Below are 18,609 nucleotides of genomic sequence, written 5' to 3' on the forward strand. Positions count from 1 at the left end.
TAAGGGGTTAAACTTTTCCAACCCCTTTTTACTGGAAGCTGATATTGTCGAACCAGAGATCGCAACAACAGTGAAAAGCAGAACCTCAAAATATCTGCAGTGTTGCATCTCTATATCTTGGAGAACTGTCTTCTGGTGGCCTCCCAGTTGGTACTGTCTTGTGAGATTACAAACTGAAAAATGAAGAATCTTTCAACTACTCCGTAGTGAATAACTAGGGTATTCTGGATGTCCCAGTTGACAATTTTTTTTGTTGTTATCTCAATGGACGGACAGAAACGTCAGGTTTTGCCGCTAACCTGTAACTAACAATTGAAGTAGGGGAAGGTCATGATAACTCTCAAACAATCTAGTAAGTCCTTTTTCCTTTGGGGTTGCCACAGTATAGCCCAGATAGATCTGCATGTTGATTTGGGACAAGTTTTACGCCAGATGCCCTTCCTGACGCAACTAAACAGAACATGGAGAGTAGGCAGGGGCTTGAGCCTTGAACTAGGAACCTTCTGATTTGGAAGCACGAACTGCTTAGCCGCCGCACTGCCAACCCTCGAATGACATAACCCCGATGACATGTTTTAGGCCTAGCTCGAATGCACGTGGAGATCATATGATTCCAGTCTAGATTAGCACGCCTGTTTCTCCGCTGTCTGCAGGCAGACCCTGACATGAACCGATTTCCACAATGCTCGAAACAGTAAATGAAACAATTAGCACACAAAGCTACTCAACGAAAGGGTTGCTTCAGAAAATGATTCTTTAAATTGTTCAAAACACTGAAACAGTTGATTTAGAACTGGATTTAGTTCAGTTTGCATGAGGCACTGCAATGCTGACATCTAGTGGACAGACACAGCAAGTTCAAACGTTGTGCAACGCGTGCTTGAACACCAACAACCAAACCAGAACTTTTTCTGTTATACACGTGTAAATGTGAGCAGCTGAAAGACATAAACAAGCTGCAGACCGCTGAAGCTGCAAATGAAGGAGATGGATGATTTATTTTCCCCGGAGTGGTGTCACATTCCCAGGCGGGGGTAAGAAAAGTTGCCTGCACAAAGCGTTTTCTTGGCACGCGGTTAAAAAGGTACGTCACATCACGAAGTCCATCTCTAGAAATCAGTGACCTCAGTTCCCTCTCCAGGCTCTCACACGCCTCCTTACTGCTGCCAATAGTTTCTGCTCTGGGTTTGCAGGAACATTCATGCAGAGGAATTCCTGGAAAGCCGCCTCTCGTCCTAGAAAGAGGCGTTGTGGCGCTGCCTCCTTTGGCAGGGAGGAGGAAGGAATTTTCTTTCTGATTGGCTGTTTCAGTCATCTGAAAAACTCTTTCTTCACCGTAGAACAAGTTCATGTGTGATTTGTTTGTGTTCCTCTGAAAAAGTGGGGAAGCTGTGGAGTTTAGTTTCAGCAGGCAAGTATAAAATGTTTACAGGCAGTTTGAGTCAAGGCCATGCAAATATTTTTGAATATTTGTGCAGGCTGCATGGTCAGTTATACTTTATAACTGGAATGTGTACTCAGACAGTCTCATACCTTCACCTCTCATATTTGACAGCAAGTCCTGCAAATTAATATACGTCTGTTGCAAATTCACACAACACATGCAATGTATCTTGGTGTTTCAGTCTTTTGTTTCGGTTTCTTGTCTAAACAGGAAGTGGTTCCTTCTCACCTGGCGACCTCTCCTATCCTATCCGATGGCGGCATTCTGATGAGCTCCTCTATGATGGCAAAAAGCTCTGGGCCACCTGTGCAGACCCTGGGCTCCACGGGAACCACCGGAGAGACAGGCAGTATGGCGATGAAGAAAAGAAGGAAGAGGAAGAGGAAGTCGCGGGCTGACAGCGTCAGCATGAGGAGGGAAGACAGTGAAGGCTACTCCGTAGAAGAAGACATGTTCACTATCGACATAAGCTCAGATGAAGGGACAGAGCTGGACGGCAACAGGTGAGAAGGAGTCAAGAGTGGGAAGTGGGGAAGGAGACGAGGAATAGAAGGAGGGACAGGTAATGGAACCAGAGCTACACTTATTAAAATGACTACACCCCTAATTTTTCACAACTTTCTGGCTTAAAATACCTTAATCAGATGAGTTAATAAAATCCCCCTTCCCCTGTACAGTTGCGGAAACTAGCTATTGCTCAAAACAGTTTTTGTACTAGGCTGTAAACACGTTTATTTCTGCTGAAAATTTCTGGGATTTTAACATGGGGGTCTACGCTGAGTGACTCACTTTTGGAAGTCGCCCTCAAGTGTACATTTAAAGAACTGCAAGATTTATCACTTTTGCGTTGGCATAATTTTCCAGCACCGGAGGTTGCTTGCTTGGTAGCACATCCACATCATGATCAGCGCTAAAATATACCAGGTTCTTCCCCGTGTTTCCGCTAAACGTGACCGATTTCTTAAGGGCCCTATGGACAAAGATATGGCTTTGTTGGGAAAAACATTTACATGACGGAAGGAGTTCTGTAACAGATTCCTCACATCTTTTCTGTCGGGATCAGTTCCCTGTTTTGAAACACCACAGTGGGCTGAATTGTGTGTCTACTGCAGAAAACCTGTATTTCTGCCCACTTGAGCCTGATGTGTCATTTGATCTGGATCATTTCATGTAGATTGCTTATGTAATATACTGTCCTGCATACCTCTCTGCCATCTGCTGGATATGTCTGGGATTGCTGCAGAGAATGAGCTCACGATCAAACGCACGATGGGAATTACGTCACAGAAATGAGGTGTGGAGTGTGACAGAATGAACCAAGTTTTGGCACAAAACTCCCAAAAGCACGTGGACAACTTAAGTCTTAAGACTTGATGTCGGCTCCTAAAAGCAGAAGCTTTTGTGTGAGAAGCGGACGGCCGTGGGTTGTTGTTTGTTTGTGAATGAAGTGCATTTCTCTGTTTACACACATGATGTGCAACTCGTGTAAACCGGTGTAACCCGACCTCCTCCTCCATTTATCCCATGCCTTTAGTATGTTGAGTATGCAGGTTAGATGTGCAAGCACGTGGGCCATGTCATGTATGTTTTCCTGTTGATGTTAAAGCTGATTTGTGGCGAGCAGGCAGCAGTTGTAAATAACGGGCCAATCAGAGGGGTACGTTCCTCTGCGCACAGCATCAACATTCCAGCTCATCTCCCCCTTGCAGATGACTGTAAACAGCACTGGGGTCCAGTAAACCTCCATTTGGGGTGAAGGCCTGAAATACAGGAGCCTGTTTACTTGGTGTAAACAAGGTTTTATCTTCTTGTTATTTCAAGGAAATCTGAGTTCATTTAAAGCTCAAAGTCCGAGGCCTAATTTTATTTTAATAAACGTGTTTGTCAACCACACATGGAATTTTTTGTTTGTTTACACTTAACTTAGAATACACGACAGCGATCTCGATTGTGTTTTTTGCAGGATCTTGAAAGTCATTTTAAGGAAAATAAACCAGCATTTATCCAACAGCATTACAGCAGGACTCAGTAGAGTCACTAGAGCGCATGCTTCAGCCCAAAGGTCAAAACACCCCATCTGACAACGGTAAAGAGAGAAATCATTAGTCTCATCACGACCCAAAAAACAAAACAAAAAACAAACCCATAAGTTCTGGAAAATTTTAGTAACTTAGCTGGAGCTTTGTAGGATTTACGATTGGAACAACAGTCCTCCCCAACATGTCTTGGTCAACTAAGGAAAAGATATTTTTGCCCAGAAGCTTATCTCACCAACAAATCGTACCATTTGGAACATTATTTTGAAAGAACATAACTTTTATACAAAGCGACCAAGATAACTGAAACTTTTGGGAATGATCTTACAAAGACTGAAGTTTAAATCCAGCAAATGTCAGGAAATTTTTTGGATTTATTACAATTTTTATGGGTTCTGTATTTTTTGGGTCACCCTGTAGTATTTGTATCAGCGGATAAGAAACTAGATGGCACTCAGAGAGCACACACCCCCACCAAGGCTACAGGTTCCTGAATGCTAAAAAGTTCTGGTTCCTGGATCCAAAATCTCTTTTGGCTGAAATTCACAATAAAATCCCTCTTTATTTTTTTTAGGACATTAGCTGTCTCCTTGCAAATTTTATCAACATCCCCCCCCCCCCCCCAATCTTTTGACTTAAATGTTGCCATGTGCCAAATATTCTTCTGGATCTCAGTTCCAAAATATATTCCGAATCACCTCCAAAGCTGATTCATATCTTTCCCAGAACACTATCTAATATTACCACGTGGTGTAACTAACAGATGATAGATCTTAGATAGATGTTTATCTGGATATCGGCAAAATAATTTTTCCAGCACATGCTCTCCAATTTTTTCGATCCATACCAACCTGCAAAAACTGTATCAACGTTTATTATTATTATCATTATTATTATCACTATTATTGCCATTATTGTTAACAAAGTGTGATGGGGAGTTTATTAACATTTCAATAAAAAAAAAAATTTAACTCGACACTTGAATGTTTTTGAGGGGGCGGGCTAATCTACAGCAAAATCTATGTTTTTTGCTGTATTCTAAGAATTGCAATGCTGTTGCAAATCTGGTAAACAATGCTAACTGAGATTGGTGCGAAACAGATGTGATGTATAAATCTTGGCTTATGTGGGTGTTTCAGGGCTTCAGCTCAGGATGTCTCCAGAGACGAGACAACCAGCAGTTCCTACAAACAGACCGGTGTCTACGCTTGTTCAGAGGGAGAATGGAGCCCGCTCCAGAGGTTGGACACGTAGGCTCACTTCTATGAAATCCTGCAAATTGTACGTGGATCACTAAACACAGTTCTGTAACGATTCTCCCCCCTCAGCCCTGATCACTCTCGTCCTACCTCTCCGAAGAGTGATTCTGAACTAATGATCAAGCCTTCAGATGCAGACACCCGGGACACAGCCATGCACTGGGCGTGGGGGGAGCTGCCACATGCTGCCACGGTAACACAATGTGCTCACATCTACTACGTTCACGCATTGTCTTTGTTTTTGCTGTTGAATGTTCCTTTCTTGATGGCTATTTTTCAGTCCAAGTCCAACATTTTGTTTCCTAATTATTTTAGCCGTCCTTCCTCCCGGTGAAATCCAATCCGCCGCCGGCTTGCCCCATGTCCATCCCTGTGTCTGACAGCACGCACTTTCGCGTGATTGCACGCGAAACAGCTTCAGATCACTGCGAAACCTGCTCAGAAATATCAACAGTCGGGCTGCTCACGATGGATGAGACGGCAGCCTCTGAGGAAGCCGTGTCCACAACAGGGTCGGAGCAAGAAAGCACAATGATGGAGTCCCACGCAGTAATGGCGGAGACTCCTATGGAAACGGCAGCAACTTGTATGTCATTGGACATGGAGGAAACAGGATCTCGCACACTATCCAAGACAGACTCTCCATCAAAGAGAAAAGGTAACGTTTGCATTGGCTAATTAAAAAGGACAGTTTGAGTTTTTCTACCATATACTAGGGGAGCTACGACCACTACCTTTGGCTGCCAAAATAGGGTTTTTTCACTAAAACACCAATGATTTCTGTCATTATTAGCTCTATTGTTTGTTCCTACTATGTATTTTAATGATAAGGGTCTATTGGTGGCCATTTTGGACACCATTTTGAATCTTAAACCCATGAATGAATTTAGTTTAGGCACAAATGAGTTTGCTGTGTCCCGCAGTGGTCTTCCCATTGAATCTCTGTGATATTTAAGTTGTTGTGTAAAGGTGTTTTAGTGGGGGGAAAAAAAATTTAGCAGCCATCTTGGTTAACTGGCTTGAGGCCACTTTTTATTTTTGGGAACATCCTGATTGTGTTTTGGGGTCATCTAAGATTCAAGATTCAAAGAAATTTATTGTCATATGCACAGTACAGAAGAACATCTTCCCTGCACAATGAAATGTGGCTACTGCATTTAACCCAATCCTATTTGCCAGTAGGAGCAGAAGTCGCCATTAGGCGGAACCTACAGTTGGTTTGGTTTAGTCCTGGGGGGTGCAAAGGTAGTGGTCGTAGCTCCCCGAGTAATACCTCTGCTCTGTACAGTCCGGACACCTATCTGATGCTTTGAAATGTGGCATTTGTTAAGTTACCATGTAATGTTTGGGGGAAAAAGCAGTAAATATTAAAAAGCTGAGATTTCAAAATCGTCATGGATATGTTGCAGATAAGCGAAGTTGCCATCTCGGTTCTGATGGGGTTTATCTGGATGACATTACAGAGCTGGAGCCCAAAGTAGCAGCTTTATATTTCCCTAAGAGGTACATGTGACACGCTAACACACTCAACGTGCACCGAAGGTTGCATCCATTCTCATAGAAACACGTCTGTGATCTGTAGTGATGGCGGTTCAGCGGTGAGGAGAACCTCAGAGCCGGGTCTCCACAACACTAGATTCTCTCCTCAGTCACTCAGCTCTGGAGGAGACAGCGGAGTGGACAGCTACTGCGACCCCATGGCTGACCTGCCCTCTATCGCCATCTCTCTGTGTGGAGGACTCACTGACAACAGAGAAATCACCAAAGGTAAACTCACAGGCACGCAGTGACGTCACGCTCTTTAGCTTGTGTGGAATTGCACATGCACAGACGCATTTCTGTCTGTTTGGCGTTTTAGAGCAGTTCCATGAGAAAATCATCTCTTACCAGCAGTTTGCAGCAAACCCGTCCATCACTGATGATCCCAACTTGGTCGTAAAAATTGGCTCCAAGTAAGTTCACACACATCTCCTCACTGTTGTGATAAAACAGGCGAAATCAGGTGGTTAATCTATAACATCTGTAGAGATAAATCTCACACAGATGGTATGGTTACAGTTAACATCCAGTCAGAGGGCGAGTTGAGTCCCAGAGGTGACAGAGTGGGAAAAAGTCATTCCGTTTACTGTTGGCTTAATGTATCACTTTGTAAGCCCTTTTTTTTTTTGCTTTTCTAATTAATACAGATCATGTACAAAGTTAAAAATAAACTTTTACCTCTACATGTTCAGGAGTTGTTTAAAATGAGGGAGTCCAGTTGTTATTTGCGAGGAACACTGATATTTAAGAGAAGAAAGATTCTGTTAAAAGTCATTGCGTTTCTGTAAAAGGTGTTAGAATCTGGAATAATTGTTCTGATAGTGTTAAATCATCTGGTACATTGGTCGGTGTTAAAAGACTTTATAAAAACAATGTCATGTCTTACTATACATAGTATGCTATATTAGGCTAACTGTTTTTGTGGTTCTTTTTTGTTTATTTGCACGTCACATTACTGATTGTTCTGTTCAGTTATGTTATTTTTCTGATTGTTACCTTGTTTTGAGTGTATTTAAATGTGTGCAGTTACTGATGTAGCGGGTGGGTGTTTATAAGCTTTCGCTTCAGCTCACGCCCTTTCAGCCGCACCTAATTGGGGAATCGTTTGAGTTATTGTTGTATTTTCTTCTGTTTTTTGATTTGTTTTGTTAGTAAGAGAATTTTATGTTGGTATTTTGTTTATGTGCGCGCTGAATAAAACTTATTCATTCATTCATAACTATGCGGCAGTTGATCTTTTTTTTTTTTTTGTGCATGTGGGGATATTTGTCTCTGGACCCATGTGGTATTGACTCAACAACATGACTCCCATGAGATTTTGTCCAATTTGGACAAGACTTGGTGGACCGATTGAAGCGCAGCCAAAGACAAAAAGGGAATTCATCTGGGAGGAATAAAAATCAGTTAAAAGTCAAGCTCACAAGTCAACAAAAAAATTGGCCTAGTGCTATGAATCAGTAATATGAAGTCATACAGTGTATCGCTTTTAGGTTGGTCACATGACCTTTGATCATGGGTGATCTGTTAAGAGACAAACTCAAGGTAATAAATGTTTATCTTTAACAGTATATGGTGGAAGGGTTGTGTTAGTTAAGGATAGTTTTCCACATGGGACGGCTCTTTCATAAATGTCGGGGTGCAAAAACCGTTTCCGCTCTCGTGCCCGACGTGCAACGTGATTTCAGCTCCTTTATACACTGCAACAGAACATTCATGATAAATTGGCCTCACAATTTAAGTTTTTAAGTTTTGATATGAATATGATTTGTTTATTTGTTGTTTTTCTTTCGGCAGATACTATAATTGGAGCACGGCAGCTCCACTTATGCTGGCCTTTCAAGCATTTCAGAAACCTTTGCCAAAGGTAAGAAACGGACACGTAATCCGCCCCGTGCTCTGATTCACATGACTCGGGTTGCAGATCGGTTGCACTGTGTAAATACAGTAACTGCGCCTGCTTTCTGTATCACAGTCACAGATTAACTACAGTGCACAAATTCTGTGTGTAGTACATAAAGTACAACCACACGTCCTGTCAGACGTTGTTAAAAACTTTGCCTGCTTTTTGTGTTCTCTGATTCTCTTATTTAATCACACCTTCCTCCTCCTCCTCCTCTTTCTGTTCATTCATTCAGCGCTCTTGTCCCAGTTATCTTCATTCCGTTGTGGACTTCTTTTTCTGTTGTGTCTCTGGCTCTGTATGGAATGTTCCTCTTATATTCCTTTCTTCTGCTTGTTTTTGCATGAATTTATTTAATTTTGACTTGTTTTTTCTGCCTTTCCTTTGTGTTTTTTTTTTTCAGTGTGTTTTATATATATTATTTAATTTGTATTTGTTTGTTTTTTTATTTCGGGGGTGTTCTTCACACTCGGCTGCAGGCTGCAGTGGAGAACATCATGAAGGAGAAGATGCCCAAGAAAGGAGGGAGGTGGTGGTTCTCCTGGAGAGGCAGAAACAGCAGCACCAAATCTGTAATTTTAGTTTTATTGCTGATTAAATTTCGATTTTTGTCTGTGATTTTTTCTTTTTGCTCATTCCTGCAGGAAATGCAGGAATGTTCTAATAATTGCACAGTGGCCCTGAAGGTCCATCTCACTAATCTGATTGGCGTTTTAATAAGATAAAAGTGCTTGTAAGATCATTTCACAATTGTGCATTAGCAACCAGACATGTGACTTCAACAGAGTGTCCTTTTGTAGGATTCAGTCTCTGAACGTGGAACCTGTGGTCCAGACCATCAGTCCGAGAAAATGGCCGACAGGTAAAGAAATCTCAAACTAAAATAAAATAATTTGGGTTTTTAACCACCCGCCTGTTTCCAGATGTAAAGACGACCCGTCGTCATCTAGTGATGAAGAGCACAAACACAGCACTCCGACCCTCCATTCAGAACCAGGGGTAGCATCAGGAGGCGTGTCCTATAAGAAGACACTCCGACTCACATCAGAGCAGCTGGTGAGAACTCAGATTCAACTGCTGCTTTGAACACGTCATTATATCATCATCTTTTATGTTTCTTGTATTCTCTCGCTCTGTTTTGCGTGCACAGCTGTCCCTCCGGTTGCAGGATGGTCCGAATGACGTTGTGTTCAGTGTGACCACTCAGTATCAGGGAACCTGTCGCTGTCAAGGAACCATCTACCTCTGGAACTGGGACGACAACATAATCATATCTGACATTGACGGAACAATCACCAGGTGTGTGAGATGTTTGTGCCCCTTGGCCTTTAAATGATTGCGTAATTGTCTACTTCATCACTGTCAATATTTTGCATGTGTGTTCACTTACAGGTCAGACACTTTGGGCCAAATCCTGCCCACCCTGGGGAAAGACTGGACCCACCAGGGCATTGCACATTTGTACCACAAAGTCAGCCAGTAAGCTAATATACTTAACCGACAAACTACCATATGGGATTGTTTTACTCAAAATGATAAGACAAACAAAAGCACAAAGGAACCGCCGAGAGACGAGGTTCAAGCTGGAGACTCATGCTTGCAGAAGCACATTAAAGTCACCAATCTGTGTGCGTTGGCCTATGAAGGAAAATTGCCACAAATATAGGGAGAATCAAGCATCACCTTCAGTGGTCAAAAAAAAAAAAAAAACTGGTGTAAAAACCTTTGCACAGGGTGCAGAGGTTTTTGTAAGTAGTCGTTTAATACGTCAATCATTGGCGTATTTTGAGTGTAGAAAGACCAAGCAGAGTGTCTTCTGTCTTTAAGAGCTGCGTGCGCCATTTCAGTGGTGGAGAGGTGAGGTTTTCTGGTCTGGGTGTAAAGTATCAAAGCGTGCGAGCGCATCATTTACAGGAGTAGCTGCCCATCAGACAATGGTGCCAACCAGTCTGTGAACCGAGAGTCAAAGAAAAAATGATTATGATGAGGATGAAGATGAATATGATCGCGAAGGCACTTCCCAGTGTGTATAAACAACACAAACACTGCACTTGACTCTCCACCAGCTTTGTCCTTGTACTTGGGTAAATGGTAAATAAAGTCAGTTGAGTTCAGCTTTTTGCAGGTCTGCGGCGCAGTCGCTTTTGACTTGCACTAAACAGCGATGCACCACTCTGCCTGATGGCAGATGAGTGCAGGTACATAATGTAGGGTTATGAGTGTGAGCAGCACAATTGCATTTAGTGCAGCAGATAACAGAATAAGAGCAGAATCCTGCAAATGGTGATACAAGCATTAAATTCACCACAAATACTCCTTAGACATTAATTACTCTTTTGAAATAACTGATTAGCCACCTGAATTTTCAATAGGCAGCCAGGTCAGGGTCAATTGAAGAATTACACAGGGGTCAAAATTAAAAGATGCTCCAATCATATTGAAAATGATATCACATTATTCGCTTGATCATAATAATTCCAAAAAGGTATAGTTTGGACTATCTGTGATTGAATGTTCTGGAGTTATGGGGTAAAAACAGCAAGAATGGTGACAAAGGTCAGTTTCAGTTTGTACAGGGGTCAAAAGTTAAAGTTGCCCCAATTTTGATAAAAAGTGATGCAAATTATTAGTTGAGTTAACAGAGTTTTAAAAAGGAATAGTTTGGACCATGTGTCATGCTTAATTGTCATGTTACAGGTTGACATGTGACATGTGTACACCGTCAACCCGTTCACATCTCTAACCGTTTTTCCCCACTCGACGATACACTCGCCGAGGATCAAACTCTGGTTATTGGCGACTCTGTTTGAGAAATGTGAAGTTAGCGACACCAGCAACCATTGTCAATTGTCTTCCGGGGGCCAGAGCAGGCGACATTGAAGGACATTTGAAATTGCTGGCTAAGGCTAAGCGTAAATTTGGTAAGATTGTAATTCACGTCGGCAGTAATGACACTCGGTTACGCCAATCGGAGGTCACTAAAATTAACATTAAATCGGTGTGTAACTTTGCAAAAAACAATGTCGGACTCTGTTGTTTTCTCTGGGCCCCTCCCCAATCAGACCGGGAGTGACATGTTTAGCCGCATGTTCTCCTTGAATTGCTGGCTGTCTGAGTGGTGTCCAAAAAATGAGGTGGGCTTCATTGATAATTGGCAAAGCTTCTGGGGAAAACCTGGTCTTGTTAGGAGAGACGGCATCCATCCCACTTTAGATGGAGCAGCTCTCATTTCTAGAAATCTGGCCAATTTTCTTGGATCCTCCAAACTGTGACTGTCCAGCGTTGGGACCAGGAGGCAGAGCTGTGGTCTTACACACCTCTCTGCAGCTTCTCTCCCCCTGCCATCCCCTCGTTGCCCCATCCCCGTAGAGACGGTGCCTGCTCCCAGACCACCAATAACCAGCAAAAATCTATTTAAGCATAAAAATTCAAAAAGAAAAAATAATATAGCACCTTCAATTGCACCACAGACTAAAACAGTTAAATGTGGTCTATTAAACATTAGGTCTCTCTTCTAAGTCCCTGTTAGTAAATGATATAATAATTGATCAACATATTGATTTATTCTGCCTAACAGAAACCTGGTTACAGCAGGATGAATATGTTAGTTTAAATGAGTCAACACCCCCGAGTCACACTAACTGTCAGAATGCTCGTAGCACGGGCCGGGGCGGAGGATTAGCAGCAATCTTCCATTCCAGCTTATTAATTAATCAAAAACCTAGACAGAGCTTTAATTCATTTGAAAGCTTGACTCTTAGTCTTGTCCATCCAAATTGGAAGTCCCAAAAACCAGTTTTATTTGTTATTATCTATCGTCCACCTGGTCGTTACTGTGAGTTTCTCTGTGAATTTTCAGACCTTTTGTCTGACTTAGTGCTTAGCTCAGATAAGATAATTATAGTGGGCGATTTTAATATCCACACAGATGCTGAGAATGACAGCCTCAACACTGCATTTAATCTATTATTAGACTCTATCGGCTTTGCTCAAAAAGTAAATGAGTCCACCCACCACTTTAATCATATCTTAGATCTTGTTCTGACTTATGGTATGGAAATAGAAGACTTAACAGTATTCCCTGAAAACTCCCTTCTGTCTGATCATTTTTTAATAACATTTACATTTACCCTGATGGACTACCCTGCAGTGGGGAATAAGTTTCATTACACTAGAAGTCTTTCAGAAAGCGCTGTAACTAGGTTTAAGGATATGATTCCTTTGTTATGTTCTCTAATGTCATATACCAACACAGAGCAGAGTAGCTACCTAAACTCTGTAAGGGAGTTAGAGTATCTCGTCAATAGTTTTACATCCTCTTTGAAGACAACTTTGGATGCTGTAGCTCCTCTGAAAAAGAGAGCTTTAAATCAGAAGTGTCTGACTCCGTGGTATAACTCACAAACACGTAGCTTAAAGCAGATAACCCGTAAGTTGGAGAGGAAATGGCGTCTCACTAATTTAGAAGATCTTCACTTAGCCTGGAAAAAGAGTTTGTTGCTCTATAAAAAAGCCCTCCGTAAAGCTAGGACATCTTTCTACTCATCACTAATTGAAGAAAATAAGTATAACCTCAGGTTTCTTTTCAGCACTGTAGCTAGGCTGACAAAGAGTCAGAGCTCTATTGAGCTGAGTATTCCATTAACTTTAACTAGTAATGACTTCATGACTTTCTTTGCTAACAAAATTTTGACTATTAGAGAAAAAATTACTCATAACCATCCCAAAGATGTATCGTTATCTTTGGCTGCTTTCAGTGATGCCGGTATTTGGTTAGACTCTTTCTCTCCGGTTGTTCTGTCTGAGTTATTTTCATTGGTTGCTTCGTCCAAACCATCGGCATGTTTATTGGACCCCATTCCTGCCAGGCTGCTCAAGGAAGTCCTACCATTATTTAATGCTTCAATCTTAAATATGATCAATCTATCTTTGTTAGTTGGTTATGTACCACAGGCCTTTAAGGTGGCAGTAATTAAACCATTACTTAAAAAGCCATCACTTGACCCAGCTATCTTAGCTAATTATAGGCCAATTTCCAACCTTCCTTTTCTCTCAATGATTCTTGAGGGGGTAGTTGTAAAACAGCTAACTGATCACCTGCAGAGGAATGGTCTATTTGAAGAGTTTCAGTCAGGTTTTAGAATTCATCATAGTACAGAAACAGCATTAGTGAAGGTTACAAATGATCTTCTTATGGCTTCGGACAGTGGACTTATCTCTGTGCTTGTTCTGTTGGACCTCAGTGCTGCTTTTGATACTGTTGACCATAAAATTTTATTACAGAGATTAGAGCATGTCATAGGTATTAAAGGCACTGTGCTGCGGTGGTTTGAATCATATTTGTCTAATAGATTACAGTTTGTTCATGTAAATGGGGAATCTTCTTCACAGACTAAAGTTAATTATGGAGTTCCACAAGGTTCTGTGCTAGGACCAATTTTATTCACTTTATACATGCTTCCCTTAGGCAGTATTATTAGACGGTATTGCTTAAATTTTCATTGTTACGCAGATGATACCCAGCTTTATCTATCCATGAAGCCAGAGGATACACACCAATTAGCTAAACTGCAGGATTGTCTTACAGACATAAAGACATGGATGACCTCTAATTTCCTGCTTTTAAACTCAGATAAAACTGAAGTTATTGTACTTGGCCCCACAAATCTTAGAAGCATGGTGTCTAACCAGATCGTTACTCTGGATGCCATTTCCCTGATCTCTAGTAATACTGTGAGAAATCTTGGAGTCATTTTTGATCAGGATATGTCATTCAAAGCGCATATTAAACAAATATGTAGGACTGCCTTTTTGCATTTACGCAATATCTCTAAAATCAGAAAGGTCTTGTCTCAGAGTGATGCTGAAAAACTAATTCATGCATTTATTTCCTCTAGGCTGGACTATTGTAATTCATTATTATCAGGTTGTCCTAAAAGTTCCCTAAAAAGCCTTCAGTTGGTTCATAATGCTGCAGCTAGAGTACTGACGGGGACTAGCAGGAGAGAGCATATCTCACCCGTGTTGGCCTCTCTTCATTGGCTTCCTGTTAATTCTAGAATAGAATTTAAAATTATTCTTCTTACTTATAAGGTTTTGAATAATCAGGTCCCATCTTATCTTAGGGACCTCGTAGTACCATATTACCCCATTAGAGCGCTTCGTTCTCAGACTGCGGGCTTACTTGTAGTTCCTAGGGTTTGTAAGAGTAGAATGGGAGGCAGAGCCTTCAGCTTTCAGGCTCCTCTCCTGTGGAACCAGCTCCCAATTCAGATCAGGGAGACAGATACCCTCTCTACTTTTAAGATTAGGCTTAAAACTTTCCTTTTCGCTAAGGCTTATAGTTAGGGCTGGATCGGGTGACCCTGGACCATCCCTTGGTTATGCTGCTTTAGACGTAGATTGTGGGGGGGTTCCCATGATGCACTGTTTCTTTCTCTTTTTGCTCCGTATGCATCACTCTGCATTTAATCATTAGTGATCGATCTCTGCCCCCCTTCACGGCATGTCTTTTTCCTGTTTTTTTCCCTCAGCCCCAACCAGTCCCAGCAGAAGACTGCCCCTCCCTGAGCCTGGTTCTGCTGGAGGTTTCTTCCTGTTAAAAGGGAGTTTTTCCTTCCCACTGTTGCCAAGTGCTTGCTCATAGGGGGTCGTTTTGACCGTTGGGGTTTTTCATAATTATTGTATGGCCTTGCCTTGCAATATGGAGCGCCTTGGGGCAACTGTTTGTTGTGATTTGGCGCTATATAAGAAAAAAGTTGATTGATTGAAGTTGATGTCATAGAATCCAGTGGACATTGAGCTTGTTTGACCTTTACTTTGGAGACCAAGCATTCAATACAGTCAAAACTATTCCATTTATTCATCCTATTAGCTCAACCAATAATTTGCATCAATTTTTACCAAAATTGGAGCAACTTTAACTTTTGACCCCTGTACAAACTGAAACTGACCTTTGTCACCATTCTTGGTGTTTTTACCCCATAACTCCATAACATTCAGTCACAGATAGTCCAAACTATACCTTTTTGGAATCGTTATGATCAAGCGAATGACGTGATATCATTTTCAATATGATTAGAGCATCTTTTAATTTTGACCACTGTGTAATTCTTCAACTGAACTCTACCTGGCTGCCTATTGAAAAGTCAGGTGGCTAATCGGTTATTTCCAAAGAGTAATGTCGAAGGAGTATTTGTGCCGAATTTGATGCTTGTATCACCATTTGCAGGATTGTTTCAGTTATCTGCTGAACTAATTGGTTGGGAACTAGCAAGGACGTGTGCGGTGCTGTGCGCTGCGTTGTGTCTGGTGTAAGACTCACCCACGATGCTTATGTCTTTCTCCCACTCAGAAATGGGTACAAGTTCCTGTACTGTTCCACTCGAGCAATCGGCATGGCTGACATGACCCGAGGTTACCTCCACTGGGTCAACGAGAGGGGCACCATGCTTCCTGTGGGCCCCGTCCTTCTTAGCCCCAGCAGCCTCTTTTCAGTCCTGCACAGGTCTCTCGTGAATACAACTCAGGTTTTTTTTTCACAATACTTATTTGTGATGAGACTCACCCTGACTGTTAGCTGCTGTGTGTTTGTGTGACAGAGAGGTGATTGAGAAGAAGCCGGAGAAGTTCAAGGTGGAGTGTCTCAATGACATCAAGAACCTTTTCCATCCTAACACGCAACCTTTCTATGCAGCGTTCGGCAACAGGCCTACGGTAAACACCGACCCGGCACACCACTCCACATGGACAGCACTGCGTCATGTCCAAACTTCTACTTAAATGAAACCGATTTCCATTCTGTTCTCAGGATGTATATTCATATAAAGAAGTAGGAGTCCCACTGAACAGGATCTTCACGGTGAACCCAAAAGGGGAGCTCGTGCAGGAGCATGCGAAGACCAACATTTCATCGTAAGTTCCACTTATTGTTTTTTCCGATGTTGCGATCGACTTCAGTGAAAATGTTCCATTTGCATCATCCTGTCTTACCTCCCCAGCTATGTACGTCTGGGAGAAGTGGTGGATCACGTGTTTCCGCTAAAGATGTGAGCCTCTTCCTTGGACTTCCCTTGCTCTGATACCTACAGCCACTTTACCTACTGGAGGGAGCAGCTCCCTCAAGTGGACCATCAGGAAACTGCACCTCCACACAATACCCGCCCTGACAGCTGACTTCCAGTCAGTAGTGTGCTGAGAAACTCCGAGCAGACAGTTGTTTTTCCCTTTATTTGTACAGTGGGTGTTAAATTAATCTGAGTGAACACTGGAGAGTTTTGTAAGCGATGGATGGATGAAATTGTGCGTAGCATAGTGTGGGCACAGTGTGTATATTAGTGGTTTAAAATCATCCCAAAATACTCCGTGAAGCAAGAGTTTTTGATACTTGTAGAACACCAAGTGGCACAATTGTGTCAGAAAATGTCCACTGTTTCAAAAGTCTAAAAGTGCCAAATGAACCAATTTTCTCACTCAAAATGCAACACTGTTTCAATATCTTTGAAACACTAAATGAAGCAGTTGGTAAATGATTCAATATTTAGAAATCCTCAAAGTAAAAAAAAAAAAAAACGGGAAGAAAAAAAAAGGTTTCTGTAAATGATGCATTGTTTCAAACACTTAAAACAGGAAATATGACAATTGTTTCAGAATGTGATTCACTGATTCACTGGAATGACCAGATTGCTTCACAGTTTTAAAGGCCATAAAACACGATTATGGTGACATGTAGCAGATGGATGGATGGATGGATGGATGGATGGATGGATGGATGGATGGATGGATGGATGGATGGATGGATGGATGGATGGATGGATGGATGGATGGATGCTGCAGTGAGCACTTTGTGCAGCAGAGAGCTGGTTTAGTCAGCGAATCTCTTGCAAATAGTCTTATTATAATGCACTTTGATTGAATGTGTGCTCAACTGACAAGTTGTATCTGTCTAGAAAATAGTGACATCGTGATATGTTAGTGCACCTTAAATCATATTTTGCATTGAGAGCTGAGTAAGTGTTAATATAATTTATGTAGCAAACACTTTTTAATTATGATTTTTATTAAATACAGTAGCAAAGAATAGTTACATGACATGTCATCATCATGCAGGTTAGTTGCAAATGTGCCAGATATTCAACCTAGAAGTTATTTTCTTACTGTGAATATTTTCTATCAGGAATATTGTTATTAAATCAGAACATACATACAAATGCATAGAAATTTTACTTTATAAAAGCTTGCAAGATCTATAAAATTATCTCATTCTAACAGACGATACTGCGTGTTACAGAGTTAGAATTATTTTGACTGTTGCCGCATCATATTTCAACCACAACAGATTTAATGTGGAATTATTCTTCTTAAAGGTGAAGCATTTTATGACTGACAGTTTGAAATGTTGAATCATAAAAGGAAAAAAAAAGAAATACATCTGAATCACACAGTGTGCATATATTATGAGAGTTGTAAGTTATTTATTTGCTGGTCTTTTTATTTATTTGTGCTGACGTGCAGTCACATATCTACATGTCATTTGCTTATTTTCGTGATGCTGTATGATATAATTATATATTTTTTTTACAATCACCCGACTGTCGCTCCACTGTGGCTGATGTAAAACTCATTACTGCATCATGACGGAGTCTCTGACTGTTGCGTTAAAGTGAAATCCACCTGACAGATTTTTCAAAGGAGGAGAGAAACACAGAGAACAAATCTGCCCAAGTTGTGTGATTCTGCATACAACTATTATTACAGCTGTATAAAATGTGACCACGTATGAGAACACTGATACCTTGTTATTCTTTCTGTGAAAGAACATTTGTATTTTTGCTGTATCTGTACATTATGATTAATAAACTGCTAATTTACTGACTCCATCTCCACAGGCACTGGCCACCTATATATTAATAATATAGCTTTTCAGTGATCTAAAAGCCGCACTTAACAGTGTATAAATATAAAAATAATGTACTGGGGTAAATATATTTTGCTAAGATTTTCGAAAATGTTAGAGCTAATCCAAGATAATATCTTGATACTACATGTTAAGTGTTGCACATCACATAGCTCTCTGGGATAGGAGATGACGACTACTTTATACACTGGGATTGAACAAGATTTTGTATCTGCATTGTCTCACTCCACCCAGTTGTAAATGGGCGCCAGCCTTGACTCAGGAAGTAACCTGTGAGAGATTTTTCACTGCAGTTTTTGGAAATAAGCGCCAGTCTGTTGGTCCTGATGGCAGTCTGCGGGACCTAATTAGTCTTCTTAGATCAACATTCCAAAACCCAATGTAGTTGTATTTTAGCAATGTATATAATGGATAAAATCAGGGACATTTTCACATTTGAGGAGCTCAAAATGGGTAATGACCCATGTCCCACTACCACCAATCTCACTTGGTATGCTATCTCAAATTGTGTGTAA

The 18,609-nt window shown here is 41.3% G+C and overlaps 1 protein-coding gene across 1 annotated transcript in view; it reads left to right on the forward strand.

The window, feature by feature from the left end:
- Nucleotides 1-18,043, forward strand: part of si:ch73-21k16.1 (phosphatidate phosphatase LPIN1) — a 32,078-nt gene extending 14,035 nt beyond the window's left edge. The window contains exons 4-20 of the mRNA XM_034162249.1: nt 1,655-1,947; nt 4,620-4,721; nt 4,809-4,932; nt 5,055-5,397; nt 6,149-6,242; nt 6,322-6,506; nt 6,598-6,691; nt 8,073-8,142; nt 8,658-8,750; nt 8,979-9,040; nt 9,102-9,234; nt 9,329-9,477; nt 9,571-9,657; nt 15,533-15,685; nt 15,780-15,894; nt 15,989-16,092; nt 16,179-18,043. Coding sequence (XP_034018140.1) covers nt 1,655-1,947; nt 4,620-4,721; nt 4,809-4,932; nt 5,055-5,397; nt 6,149-6,242; nt 6,322-6,506; nt 6,598-6,691; nt 8,073-8,142; nt 8,658-8,750; nt 8,979-9,040; nt 9,102-9,234; nt 9,329-9,477; nt 9,571-9,657; nt 15,533-15,685; nt 15,780-15,894; nt 15,989-16,092; nt 16,179-16,230 — 2,253 coding nt within the window. The 3' untranslated portion in view covers nt 16,231-18,043. The remainder of the gene's footprint in view (nt 1-1,654; nt 1,948-4,619; nt 4,722-4,808; nt 4,933-5,054; nt 5,398-6,148; nt 6,243-6,321; nt 6,507-6,597; nt 6,692-8,072; nt 8,143-8,657; nt 8,751-8,978; nt 9,041-9,101; nt 9,235-9,328; nt 9,478-9,570; nt 9,658-15,532; nt 15,686-15,779; nt 15,895-15,988; nt 16,093-16,178) is intronic.
- The last annotated feature ends 566 nt before the right edge of the window (nt 18,044-18,609 follow it).

Source organism: Thalassophryne amazonica, chromosome 21 (genome assembly GCF_902500255.1).
Source record: "Thalassophryne amazonica chromosome 21, fThaAma1.1, whole genome shotgun sequence".
Taxonomy (NCBI): Eukaryota; Metazoa; Chordata; class Actinopteri; order Batrachoidiformes; family Batrachoididae; genus Thalassophryne; species Thalassophryne amazonica.